The sequence below is a fragment of the Polyergus mexicanus genome, unplaced genomic scaffold (assembly GCF_030449975.1).
Source record: "Polyergus mexicanus isolate NDT 795.1 unplaced genomic scaffold, iyPolMexi1.0 SCAF_23, whole genome shotgun sequence".
NCBI lineage: Eukaryota > Metazoa > Arthropoda > Insecta > Hymenoptera > Formicidae > Polyergus > Polyergus mexicanus.
The window spans coordinates 3,494,722-3,509,798 of NW_027223343.1; the positions used below are offsets into that span (position 1 = coordinate 3,494,722).

General features: G+C 33.6%; 1 protein-coding gene across 5 annotated transcripts in view; it reads left to right on the forward strand.

Annotated features, from left to right (window-relative positions):
* Lim1 (LIM homeobox 1) overlaps positions 1 to 15,077 on the forward strand; it is a 50,012-nt gene that overhangs the window by 18,719 nt on the left and 16,216 nt on the right. The window contains exon 1 of one of the 5 annotated variants that reach the window (XM_070313003.1): positions 1,832 to 2,026. The exons of the other annotated variants lie outside the window; for them this stretch is intronic. Coding sequence (XP_070169104.1) covers positions 2,004 to 2,026 — 23 coding nt within the window. The 5' untranslated portion in view covers positions 1,832 to 2,003. Of the gene's footprint in view, positions 1 to 1,831; positions 2,027 to 15,077 lie in introns of those variants that run through there. 5 annotated transcript variants of the gene reach the window in all.

Genomic DNA, 15,077 nt, shown 5'->3' on the forward strand with positions numbered 1-15,077 from the left:
TTAAGTTAGCCCCCCCACCAACGCCAAATTAAATCAAATACATCAAATAATTTAGTGCTAATTATGTGCTAATTAGTTGCCGTAGTCCGAATTTTGTTGCTCAAACCGTTTAGCAGGAATTTACATTCAAAGTGGGGGGTGCTAGCTTGACATTAAGCCAGCCCCCCCCCCCATAGTGAAAAAAATATATAGAATGCTCGAATCAAAAAATAAAATACACTAGAATTTGTTGCTATTTTGTTGCTCTAAAATAACATAAAAATATTTTTAAAAAAGTATATAATTTAATTAATACTACTATATACTCAGTCTCGCCGCGCCGTACCATTCACTTGCGCGAAGTAAAAGTAAATAAAAAAATGTATCGCTCGCATGTATTTGGTACTAAAATAATCTGTGGACAATATACTGTCGAAATATATGAGAAACTGAATTTGTTACTCGTCTTAAAGTATTAAAAATCGATACTTTGTCGCCGCGGACCCTATACAACGCGCTCTTATATTATATAAATTAACTAAAAGAATTTGTTGCTCGCATGTTTTTGGTATTAAAATAATCTGTGGACGATGTACTATCGAAATATATAAGAAACTGAATTTGTTGCTCGTCTTGAAGTATTAAAAATCGATACTTTGTCGCCGCGGACCCTATACGACGCGCTCTTATATTATATAAATTAACTAAAAGAATTTGTTGCTCGCATGTTTTTATCTTACACATTCTATTCAACGATTATTCTCGTTGTATTATCGTTTCGCCATGAAAATTGATCGAGATTTTGTAATATAAGCTCTCTCTCTCTCTCTTTCTCTCGAGCCGCGCTTCTTTGTTTATATCCGAATGTTTTCATCCAACTTTTTTGAACGCTTCTGTACCGAGACGTTCGGCGACGCGGTCCTCCCCTCTCCTCACCTATCCGTCCAGCCTAAATTTTCCGTAATCGTGTCAGTCTCTTCGCACAAGCGCGAGTCTCAAGACGAATTACGGTCGCGCTCCGTGTTTCTCGCGTCTTTTTATCCGTCGAAAGTGAGATCCGCGTACGAACGAGTGTCGGGGGGGTCTTGTATCGAATAACAGGCGATTATCCGAGTGTAATATATTAACCCGTGTAATCGTGATTAAGGCATCTTTCGATATATATATATACTCGCAAACGACAAGATTTTTCCCACGCATCTTTTATCTATCGAAAATGAATTTCGCATCCGAACGAATATTCGAAATATCCGAATCGAGAGTAATTTGTAGTTTTGATATATCGACTTTATAATACGATACAACGATCGATGAATACATTATTTAACATATTTTTAGGCGCTGAAATAATTTACTCGCTGTCGTATATAATAATATTGCGTTGAAAATATAAGCGCGTCGCGTTCCACACGTTTCTGCTTTAATATTCTTTAATATTGTTTTCAAATGTAATCCTTTTTTCAGAGTTATATTCACAATTTCATAAATCGAGATCGCAAAAGAGCGTCGCTCATGCTAGTTTCATTTATCTCGCGCAGGATTCTTCGCGTACGGTTTATTTCTTGGAAGAGACGCGCTCGCTCCTTTTCCTGGAACGGATATTCGACGACGCGTCCCCCCCTCCCCATCTTCTACTACTCAACCTGCCTAAATTTTCCGTAACCGTTACAGTAACCGTCGTATTGCGTTAGCGTGCGAGATTGAAATATTTTTTCCGTATTTCTCGCCTTTTTTTATCCATCACAAGTTTATCCCGTGTATAAAGTGGATGTCGCGAGTATCGGGAATGTCGATTAGAATCACGGAAAATCGTCTTCGTCCATTTATTAATACGCGATTATATGTTCTTTCATGTTTATAATCGGCATGGAAATAATTTTACCGCGTCATTGCATATGGCGGATTTTGGACTACGAGTGAAATAGTGATTATGCACGAGTGGACAAATTGATAGACTGTCTCGTCTCAATTTGAAGCGAAGGGAGCAACCGGAAACGATGACCAGATGCGGAAAGAAGTGAGACATGCAAGGGCGGTGCATCGGTCGGTCAGTAGAATTTATTATTAAACATTTAAAATTGTCAATATAATTTTCAGTTTATGGAAACAATAGTATTGAAAAATCGGGGGGGGTTTTTTTTTTTATTAATGATTTATAGCTCATGTATAAATATTTAGAATTATAACTGACCATATTATCTTTGCCTTGATTATTTCTATTATTCGTCATTGATGATTACTGATGATTTCATAATTATAATCGTTGAGCGCATTAATTTTACTATTTTATTAGCATTCGAAATCATCATTAATACGATTACATTTTATTTAACTATGATCACTCTGTAATCTTAACATCTTTAACGCGTCATTTTTAGAAAATGAAAATTATCAAACATGTGCATTAACAAAATTAATCATATAAATATTTAGAATTAAAACTGACCATATTATTTTTGCCTTGATTATTTCTGTTATTCGTCATTAATGATTACTGATGATTTCATAATTATAATCGTTGAGCGCATTAATTTTACTATTTTATTAGCATTCGAAATCATCATTAATACGATTACATTTTATTTAACTCTGATCACTCTGTAATCTTAACATATATCTTTAACGCGTCATTCTTAAAAAAGCAAGAGGAGCAACAAATTAAGTTTCTTATATATTTCGATAGTATATTGTCCACAGATTATTTTAATATCAAAAACATGCGAGCAACAAATTCTTTTAGTTAGTTTATATAATATAATAGCGCGTCGTATAGGGTCCGCGGCGGCAAAGTATCGATTTTTAATACTTTAAGACGAGCAACAAATTCAGTTTCTCATATATTTCGACAGTATATTGTCCACAGATTATTTCAGTACCAAATATATGCGAGCGATACATTTTTTTATTTACTTTTACTTCGCGCAAGTGAATGGTACGGCGCGGCGAGACTGAGTATATAGTGGTATTAATTAAATAATATACTTTTTTTAAAATATTTTTATGTTATTTTAGAGCAACAAAATAGCAACAAATTCTAGTGTATTTTATTTTTTGATTCGAGCTTTATATATATTTTTTTCACTATGGGGGGAGGGGGGGGGGCTGGCTTAATGTCAAGCTAGCACCCCCCACTTTGAATGTAAATTCCTGCTAAACGGTTTGAGCAACAAAATTCGGATTACGGCAACTAATTAGCACATAATTAGCACTAAATTATTTGATGTATTTGATTTAATTTGGCGTTGGTGGAGGGGCTAACTTAATATGGGTGATTTTCACGTCGAAGACCGGCATAGCGGTGGAAGAGAGAAGGTTTTCGAAGATGCAGAATTGGAGGCATTACTTAATGAAGACTCGAGTCAAAGTCAAAAAGAATTGGCACGATCATTGGGAGTGACTTAACAAGGAAAAAAAACAGCGGAAGCAAAATTGTACACCTAATATTTAATACATTCATTTAATTTTTATCAAGATAATCTCTTAATTTAATTAAAAATAATTTATGTAATAATTTTTGTAATTTTATACTCCACTCTCGCGTCTAAATTATAAGGTATAGAATGTTAGGTGAAAAGATCGATAATCTATATTTATTATGCTAAAAGTTTTTATATAATAATAATTATTAACTATTTGTATTGTTATAAATCTTCTTAATAATCAAATTTTAATTTTAAAAATTCCCCAAACAGAGGGATATTGTCTAAAAGCGAATCCCTCGGTGTCCTTGGCAAATCCCGATGTCCGAAACATAGGTGTCAACATCGTGTCTTCCCGAAGCGTTACACCCTCTTTTCTTTTTTCTTTCAAACAATCGCACGAAGATTAGCTCTGTCGAGAACAAGCCGGCTTTAACTGGCGTCGAGTCGACACAACGCTAAACCGAAAATAAACGCGCAGTGTGAGCGAAAGCAACGCGGATAATAATCTTCCGCAAATACAACGCGGGAGGAGAAATAAAAGCGCGTTCGCGCGCGCGATGCATTCATAACACGAGACATTTCATCGTGCCCGCGTTGCGCCGCGGGCACCGATATTTCAAGATACCGATATATATATATATATATACATATATATTTCTTTCTCTATTTTTTTTCCTCTTCTTTTCCCTTTTTCCCTGCTCTTTAATCTCCCTTTGGCGTACGCTATCTAACGTACGACAGCAGCAATGGGAAAGAGGGATCACCGGGAGGGACAGCGCGATATTTGCTCGACAACGCGGAACAGACAAGTAACCCTTCTACATATAAAGTTAGATCTTTACTCTTTCTTTCTCTTTCCCTCTCTTCTTTTTATTCATAATTTTTATTATAGTATGTATATGCGTTCCTAAATTATTCTTCAATTATTTATATTATTATTATATACTTGTTGTGTGAGAAAAAGGAATAGAATATTTTTTCTATATGTAGTTGCATGAATTAAATATCGGATATGTTTTTTTCATAAAGAGTTTTTCTTGCTCCTTAGTTGCGTAATTTAGATAATACATGAATCTTATTAATCTTTATGAAATTTCTTTTACCAACTTGTGCGTTAAGAGAGATCTTTTATGACCTTACAAAATTAATATAATTATGAAGTTGATGAGTGAAATTATATTTTTTAAATTGAATATTGCTTCCTCTTTTTTCACGAGAATCCAGGAACGCGAATTTATTTATCTAATAATCAGTAAACATCCTTATCGTGATTCGTAAGGATCAAAATAATTTTCTGTCTCGCAAGAGAGGTGAATAATAAGTAACGTAATAATAAGTTATTATTACATACTTCTTGAGAAAGAGAGAGATATAATATTTTTTTACACATGTGTGATGGCGTAAATAAAATATTTTTTTTTCATAATGAGTTTGCTTTGCTGTTTAATTACGTGATTTAGATACATGAATCTTATTCATCTTTAGCAAATTTACGAATTCTGTGCGTTAAGTCTCGATCTTTTATGACCTTACAAAATTAATATAATTATGAAGTTGATGAGTGAAATTATATTTTTTTAATTGAATATTGCTTCCTCTTTTTTCACGAGAATCCAGGAACGCGAATTTATTTATCTAATAATCAGTAAACATCCTTATCGTGATTCGTAAGGATCAAAATAATTTTCTGTCTCGCAAGAGAGGTGAATAATAAGTAACGTAATAATAAGTTATTATTACATACTTCTTGAGAAAGAGAGAGATATAATATTTTTTTACACATGTGTGATGGCGTAAATAAAATATTTTTTTTTCATATTGAGTTTGCTTTGCTGTTTAATTACGTGATTTAGATACATGAATCTTATTCATCTTTAGCAAATTTACGAATTCTGTGAGTTAAGTCTCGATCTTTTATGACCTTACAAAATTAATATAATTATGAAGTTGATGAGTGAAATTATATTTTTTAAATTGAATATTGCTTCCTCTTTTTTCACGAGAATTCAGGAATGCGAATTTATTTATCTAATAATCAGTAAACATCCTTATCGTGATTCGTAAGGATCAAAATAATTTTCTGTCTCGCAAGAGAGGTGAATAATAAGTAACGTAATAATAAGTTATTATTACATACTTCTTGAGAAAGAGAGAGATATAATATTTTTTTACACATGTGTGATGGCGTAAATAAAATATTTTTTTTTCATATTGAGTTTGCTTTGCTGTTTAATTACGTGATTTAGATACATGAATCTTATTCATCTTTAGCAAATTTACGAATTCTGTGCGTTAAGTCTCGATCTTTTATGACCTTACAAAATTAATATAATTATGAAGTTGATGAGTGAAATTATATTTTTTTAATTGAATATTGCTTCCTCTTTTTTCACGAGAATCCAGGAACGCGAATTTATTTATCTAATAATCAGTAAACATCCTTATCGTGATTCGTAAGGATCAAAATAATTTTCTGTCTCGCAAGAGAGGTGAATAATAAGTAACGTAATAATAAGTTATTATTACATACTTCTTGAGAAAGAGAGAGATATAATATTTTTTTACACATGTGTGATGGCGTAAATAAAATATTTTTTTTTCATATTGAGTTTGCTTTGCTGTTTAATTACGTGATTTAGATACATGAATCTTATTCATCTTTAGCAAATTTACGAATTCTGTGCGTTAAGTCTCGATCTTTTATGACCTTACAAAATTAATATAATTATGAAGTTGATGAGTGAAATTATATTTTTTTAATTGAATATTGCTTCCTCTTTTTTCACGAGAATCCAGGAACGCGAATTTAGGTATCTAATAATCTAGACATCTCTCTATCGTGACTCACACGAAATAATTTCAAAATAATTCTCCGTATCGCGAGAACGAGAGACAAATAATAATAAGGAGCTTTCTTCGAACGTTCGTTCTAGAACTGTCCATAATGTATCCGTCCGTCCATCTGTCCGTCTGCCCATTCGCGCGTACACGCGTTCTGTCGGGTCCGTGGCAAATCGCGCCCCGGGCACACCCCTTTTCTTTTTTCCCATCCGCCTGTCCTATATTTCTTGCTCCATGCCGGAATTCCAACCCGGGCCCTTTACGCTCTCTCCTTCTTTTAAGGGAGCCTCCTCGGTTTCTCCTCGCCACTCTTTCCCGCCCCCGGGAGTTTCGTTTCTCTTTCTCTCCCCCCCCCTCCCTCCCTAACCCCCCAACACATACGCGTGGGACCGCGTAAGCCTTTCTATTAATGATTTTTACGGCCTGCCTTCTTTTTTGGGAGGTTTCTTCTTTTTTTTCTTCCCGACGAGGACGAACCTGTCTTCTTCTCCTGGAAGAGAAGAAAGGGAAGGGGAACAAAGATTCAGCATAGAAATACCCCTCGAAGGGCATCGTCAAGCGCAGCTGCACCTGCAGAAGTCGGCACGGTCGCGCGACTAATTATTATGATCAATTAAATAATTCCTCTAATTAGACCGAGCTGCGGAACGTAATGACAGCCGTCGTTGTTCTTGTCCTTCCCTCCCTCTCTCTCTCTCTCTCTCTCTCATCTTCACGTCCACGTCGAGAGTCGTTCGAGAGATCACCGCTCGCGCAGCTTCCGCGATGATAGTTTCGTTGTTCGGATCGCGAGCGTTCATTCGGACAGCTTGATGGATAGTTTGGCGAGAAAGAGTGCGCCGGGATCGGCTGATTACAGGACGCTCACGCCGAGCGGCGTCTCGTAATCACGCGATCCGTCGTCCGTGTTGATCGATAAGGGGCGATACACCCTTCAGCTCCGCGTGGAAAACTGCCGGCTCTTGTTATCAATTCGAGCGGGATCGCTATCGATCGCCGATCGGTAAATTCAAAGATTTCCGAGATAATCTATCGGGAGCGAGACAGATATAGGAATCTTTTGTCCTGACAAAAAAATGTATGATTTTTCTAGCCCAATACAATTTTTTAATATAGGAATATCTTGCGCATTCTTAAGATTAACACACTGGAAAAAAAAAACCAAATACACGAATTTTATTTTATTTTTTTATTTAAAGAAATTATTTATTTTTAAATTCTTGTTAAGGAATTACTTATTTCAATCAAGCAGCAAAAATATTTAAATTAATAATATATATAAAATGAAAGCAAAATATGCTTCTATTTGTAAAAAAAAAAAAAAAAAAATTGTCTTTTTATTTTTATTATGCTCTAAATTACTTTTTTTTTAAATACATTTTTTAATTTTTAAATATCTTTTATATTACAATTTTAAATGTATTTAAAAAATTGCAACTTTTATTACATGCAAGTAATAATTTATTTAATATAACGAAACATTTTGGAGACAATATAATATTTTTTACGCAAAAAAAGTCGAAATTAACAAAATGTATTTGATTGAAAAAGATATTATTTTTAGTTACAGAGAAAAATTTAAGACTGATATTTATATTTTCCATTAGCTTCTTAATTATATTTTTACAATTAAAGTGTATGGATATTAAAAATACTCAGAGTATCGAAATATTCTAAACATTTTTGATCGAGTGGTGACGTTTACTGATGATCGATGCTTGTCAATTGCTCGGTGTCGCGATGACTGTTCCGAGCGGGAATGCGGTTCGACGTGAAAATAATTATGCAACGACGTGATAATGAACGATTCTTTGCATACTGTTGTTTTCTACAGAACGACGTGAGCTGTACGACACTTGCGTTACAAAATGGCACACCGATAACGGCAATCATAGAAGTTATTTTTAATATTGAAGTTATTTAAAAAAAAAGCAACAGAATATCCGTTGCTTCTTTTTTTTTTTTTTTTTTTACGTTTGTCATTATTCAATTTAATGATTTTAAGATGCTTCTATATTTTACAAGAAACTGATTTTTCAAGAATATTCCAATTTATATTTTTTGTTTGTTTAGTAATAGTTGATATATAAATTCAATATCTTTGATTAAAGAAGTTTAAGGTATTTATGAAAATGAAATATTTCTCTCATCTTATATATAGGATGTTCCGGGTCAATGAAACTTCAGGATCATATAGGAAATTGAATTTGGAACAGAAAGATTGCGATAAACATAATTCCGGAAACGCTTCGCGTTAAAAAGTTATAGACAATAAACACTTTGTAAATAATTAGTTATGATCAAAATTTAATAAGAATATTTTTACGTTTGCATTTGCAATGTTTGCACTACAAATGTAGCGTTTACACAAAGACCATGGGGAGGTAATTTTTTTTCAAGTTTTTTTTTTTTTTTAGCTTATCTTCTGAACATTTTATCGGTATTAAATGAAATTGGTGTAATTCAGTTTGTTATTAATTTAATTACCCATTAGATTTATTTTGTTACTATTTTCGAATGAATGATGTGTTTTGAAGTTATTTTTAAAAATTATCAAAAAAACGTGATTTTTTTGAAGTTTATTAGCTATAATTTTTTAACAAAGCATTTTCGGATATATGTTTATTGGAACTTTTTCCTGGAACTGATTTGTCTCGTTATTCTGTACATAGAAGTATTACGGTAAGATTATCGAAAACTGAATATTTTACGAAATATTTTCTTTTTTATATCAAAATATGTCAGATTAAAATATAAAATAACTCAAAAAATACTTTATTATAGTATTTTGAAAAGCTCTCGACATAAGCTATAAGCATATGTGCAATAAAAAATAGGGGGTTCCATTTAAGAAATTAAAGGTGTCCTTGACTTGACCATAACGATGCCATCCAATGACACCATCTTATGCTCCCCTCAAAACTATACAATTTTTTACTGAAAACGTTTTTCTCTAAAATGCTTAGTTTTTGAAAGAAAAGGAGTGCACGGGTGGTCTAGGACACCCTGTATATGCACACTGTTGGAAAGTTTGACTTAAATTTCACATATATCGCGTGTCCCAAACAAATACACACAAATTTTTGTATTAATTTAACATAATATAGATATATTAAATAGCGATACCAATACTATGTTAATACAATATTTCCATACAAAATGAACGCAAACTTCATAGTAATTTGAAATAAATTCTTTATGAAATCAATATTATTTTTAACGATAAAATTAATTTGGAAAAAAGTTATCGACGATCCGCGGTCTCTCTCTCTCTCTCTCTCTCTCTCTCTCTCTCTCTCTCTCGCTCTCTTGCTCCTATTGTAGAATAAAATTAATATTTCTTTCTGTAAATTTTAACAGATAAATCCTGTCACTAATATAATACGGAACGTATCTATTGTAAAATTGAAAGTATGTGCGTATTGTATTATTTTTACGATTCTTTTAATTTAACACATTTGAGTTCAATTGACACAACGGTAATACGTTAAATTAACAAGTAGATATATTAAATATCTAACAAAACAAAACAAAAAAAAAATTTTTTTTTTAACGCGAAGCAATTTCGAGTTGCGTTGGTAGGTGTCTACTTTTATGAGAGATCCCGGTCCCCATCGAGGAGAGAGTTGGAGAGCTCGTGCACGCGATGGACGATGAGATCCCGACGTGGGCAATTCCGCGGCGCAATACGCGAATACAATGTTGCAGACACGTGCAGTACAACCTTTGATATTCACCGACGGTCTGCGAGCGACCGGGCTCCACCTAGAGAGGAGAAAGAGAGAGCCGCAGCTCTTTGAGATACACAACGCGTTTTCCGTCTACGACTTTCTCCCCCTCTCTCTTTCTCTTTTTTCTCTTCTCTCTCTCTCTCTCTTTCTCCTTTTTCGCGAGATGCACGTCAACCACGGGACGTAAAATATTTCAGAGGCGATAAAAGGCTGCGGTGGGAAACGCGCTCTCGCGGTATGCAAAACGGGTATACGTAGGTTTAAAAAGAAGCTGCGCGTTGCGTTAGTACTTTAGGGTGCGACGAGAGTGATGAATAATTATTGATCCATCAATGGCGTCACGCGTGCTTGAGATCTATCCATCTGTTAAATGGCGAATTAGCGATTGCGCGAGACGCTGCGGCGCGATGATAATTAATATTAATAAAACGAATCGCGAGAAAACTCATCAAGATCGAATGAGCATTTTCCACAAAAAAAAAAAAAAAAAAAAAAAAAAAAAAAAAAAAAAAAGAGGATATATACGCGATGTGAAACGCGTTCATTTAACTATCGCGATCATCACGCGCTCGCGGACACATTTTCTAATTATTAACTCGATTAGCCCGAACTTTAATAACGTTGTTCGCGTCATTTTCCCGTCTATCGGCTAAAATATTTAATTTCCATTAAAGGTAAATCACGCAGTGCCCTTTGGGAAAAATCGATACGACGCATATATGATTTTACTAAAAATTTTTATCGTACTCAAAACTTCGTAGAATTATAATTGCAATTGCGTAACATTGCAACACCGTGGCGACAATTGAACATTGTACATTCGTAGAGGAATGAAGCGGTGCGTTAAACGGTTAACAATTAACGGCGGTTTACGGTGATTTGACAATTCATGCGTTTCGTGAATTCGTTAATATCGATTAAAACGACACATCGAGACCCGTTAAATTGTGCGAATCGTGCGAGATTGCATCATTCGCGTGTATTTTTGCTCTTGACTGCGACGAGATATACGTCGCAACCTAACCTCGCATCCCCCGTCGGCGTCCACGTTAATAAAGTCGCCGGCGAATTGGGTCGACAGTCAATAGAGGGAGATTCCGCGTGGATTTATTGTGCGTTAAAACGCGCGCCGATACGCACGCCTACGCGCCTACGACCATCAGGTGTACCACCGAGAACAATTAGGTTAACAATGACACTCTCAAGTGGCGTCCGGATCACGGACTTGCCGACACGTTGTGTGTTTTTGTATTGCCATACGAGTGCGTTGCTTTACGAGTGCTCTTTATGGTTGATGGCATGATAGTAATTACTGGAAATAAATGGTACCCCCTATTTTTTATTACATATTCTTGTAGCTTACCTCGAGAGCTTTCCAAAACATTATAATAAAGTATTTTTTCATTAAGTACTTTTTGAGTTATTTTATATTTTATATTTCTGACATATTTTGATATAAAAAAGAAAATATTTCGTAAAATATTCAGTTCTCGATAATCCTACCGTAATACTTTTATGCACAGAATAATGAGACAAATCAAACACAGCAAAAAAAAATTATTAAAAAATTTATATTTTTGAATAATAATTTTAAAAACCGAATTTTTTGAAAATAGGGCAAGAAATTAAAAAAAAAACCGATATTTTTGGATAAAAAACTGTTTTTTTTTTTTTTTTTTTTTTTTTAATTTTGGAAGATGATCAGTTTTCTTCAAACAAGAGATGATATGGGAATTAAATTAATTTTGTTTACTGGGTCAGTAATCAATTTCAATGGATGTGGCTGACCTGATTACGACTTCGCATTTGTTTAATGTTTAATGAATTGAGTTCGAATATTTTAACAGATTAATTTTGATTTTTATAATTCAATGCTATTTTCTCATATTTTTTTAGTCTTTAAACTTTTTGACAAATGTTAGAAGAAAACTCTCTCAAGCATAGTTAAACTGTTATTTTTATTATTTTGTGGATCAAAATTAGATTCTTGCTATGAATTTTCGAAAATGGACATTTTGAGTAATTAATGCAATAAAAAACTCATTTTTGGGAGAGTAAAAAACAGTTTTTTTATCGAGGTTTTTAGGCAAAGTTTTTGTTTTTTTACTACCCTTTCAATCTCTATTTTTGAATATTCTTTCCAATGCATTTTGAAAACGACGAAATGCAAAAATGCGCGGAAAGCAATTAGTAGTTTTGAAATCAAGCTATTTGTGGCATTTAAAACTCACAAAAGTTTACATATTTTCAAATTAAGATGTCAAATAATAATAAAAGAAATTTATTTTTTAATTAAACAAAGGTATATATACAGGGTAAGGCATCTAAAACAGGCCACCTGAATAACTAAGCTGCTTTTGACGATAGTAAAAAATGCAGATCAATTTTGCTCGAAATCAAGGGGGACGTAATCTGATATCAATAGTCTTTTTGTAGGTGCAAGATTGGTCTGATGCATTTTTTTCTATCGTCAAAAGTTAGAATTATTCAGATGGCCTGTTTTAGATGCCTCACCCTATATATAGATATTACGATATAATACAACAAAGAAGCAAATTGTGAAAATAATAAATCAAGAAGAAAAAAAAGTTCTAATATTGCTGTTTTTAATCTCAATTCTTTTATTAACGCTGTTAACAATGTAAATCACAAATTATCGAAAATCACAAGTCGATAAATATTGTCCTACCGAATTGCTAATAAGCGACCGATTTCTTGATCTCTCCGATCTGCCATCCGCGTTTAACTTGTTTATTGTTGGCGAAACGATGTCGGGGAAAGGGACGCCGATTGAGACGTTCGTTCTTCCGAACACGCCAGCCCTGAGGGCCTTGGCTAATTGCTATAATTAATTGCGCGATTGCTATAGTTAGATCGATCCGGATTGCCAGTTAGAAGAGTGTAGCTTCTGCCATCGTAATGATACAGTTACAGAGATGTATTGGCTTGACGATTGTTCCGGCTTGATTCACGAAATACCACCCGGAATATAGTTGTCCCCCCTATGTTCCTTTCTTTATTGATTTAATTTTATCGTACATTCTAATCTTATAATTAAATTTTATAATATCGAAATTTTAAGATTTAATGTATCCTTGATTCTAAGGTAATTAAATATTATATATAACTTTGTACAATATAATAATTTTCTAATTTTAGAATTTTACACAATCGTACTTTTCTAAAAGTATTTTATAAAATTATTTAATTTTAGTGTATAATTTTCCGATTCAATTCTATAATAATTTTATAACTTCGCAAGATAATTTCCTTACTTATTTATATATAATATAATTTCGCAATTCTCTTCTTATATATATATATATATATATATATTTGTTTTATTTTATCTATTTATTTATAATTTATAAAATTATTATATATAGTAGGTGTACACCTTTGCTTCCGCCGTTTTTTTTCGATATTCGAGGCTTTATTGTAAAAAACTGGTTATACATTTATGATTCAAAGTATTGTCCACTCCCAATGATCGTGCCAATTCTTTTTGACTTTGACTCGAGTCTTCATTAAGTAATGCCTTCAATTCTGCATCTTCGAAAACCTTTTCTCTTCCATCGCTATGCCGGTCTTCGACGTGAAAATCACCGTTCTTGAAGCGTTGAAACCACTCACGACACGTTCTTTCACCAATAGCGGGTTCACCATAAGTATTTGAGAGCATTCGATGAGCCTCAGCCGCAGATTTCTTCATATTGAAGCAGAAAATTAAAACCTCCCGCAAATGACGAGAATTTGGCTCGTAAACTGACATTTTCAATCGAGAATAACTTTATGATGCAGACACAAATCGACTAATGTTTCTATGGGGTTATGTTGACAGATGCCCAAGTTTATTGCACGACGTCTATGATCTATTTATTTCGACCACTACTTACCGCTAAAGCCATCTATAGGAAAACAGGCGGAAGCAAAGTTGTACACCTAATATATAATAATTTTATAAATTATAAATAAATAGATAAAATAAAATAAAATTGGATATTATTATAGTATATATAATAATTTCGAAATTTTAAGATTCAATATGTCTGTGATTGTATGTATATTATATATATAACTTCATATAATATAATTTTTTGATTTTAGAATTTTACCTATCTGTATTTATCTAAAAGTATTTTATAAAATTATTTAATTTTAGTGTATAATTTTCCGATTCAATTCTACAATTTTATAATATAATTTCATAATTCTCTTCTTACATATGAAGCTTCTGTGTAATTGCGGTTGTAATACCTTCACGATTTAATTTCGCGATGTGACGCAACGGCAAAACAACGGCAAGATAGAAGAACGTTTAACGAGAGATCAGCGAGACGCCTGGAAAAAAAAAAGAAGCGAGGCGCTTAACGATTCAACGAGGAAGAAAAAATATCGGGCGAACCCGCGCGGTGCGTTTTTTTTACGACACGGTAGGACCTTCGACTCTCTTTATGCCGGATCGGAGGCATTAAACCGTCATCTCTTTAAAAGCGCCGTATTTCTTTCATCGGCGTTTGCGGTCCGACTGAGTCACAAATATAGAACTTGTAACTTTCACATTCGATGAGTATTGCTGCTCCAATATTAACTCCGGTAGTCGAGGTTATGTTTATCGAAATGCATTTTGCGTATCGGTTACCTTCGTGGATAAGAGAAATTTTTTGATATATCGATTAAATTAACGATAAGAAGGGAGAGGGAGCACGTGTTTCGCCATTTTTCGTGGGAAGTCTGTTATCGAGCTGCGAAATATGAGATCCATGGCGTCGGGAAAAATTGTCGAGAACTGCGTCGTACGTGTGATAATAACACGGTGTGTGACGATATACACTCGCGATTTAATGATTAAGGGTTTGCGTATAACGTGCCACGATGAGATTACAACGTCGCGCGATTTAATACGCCTTCGCGTGAGAAAAACGTGAAAAATCACGAAATTGGGTATATTTATGACGAACCTCTCATGGCACCTTTCTACACTTAATAACCAACTCTGACAATTTTATCGAAGTCTCGCTAAAACTTTGATCGGTCTTTCTTACAAAGAAATTGGAAAATTAAATAGGATTATATAGTTTAGCTAGTTTGAAATTTGCTTCAC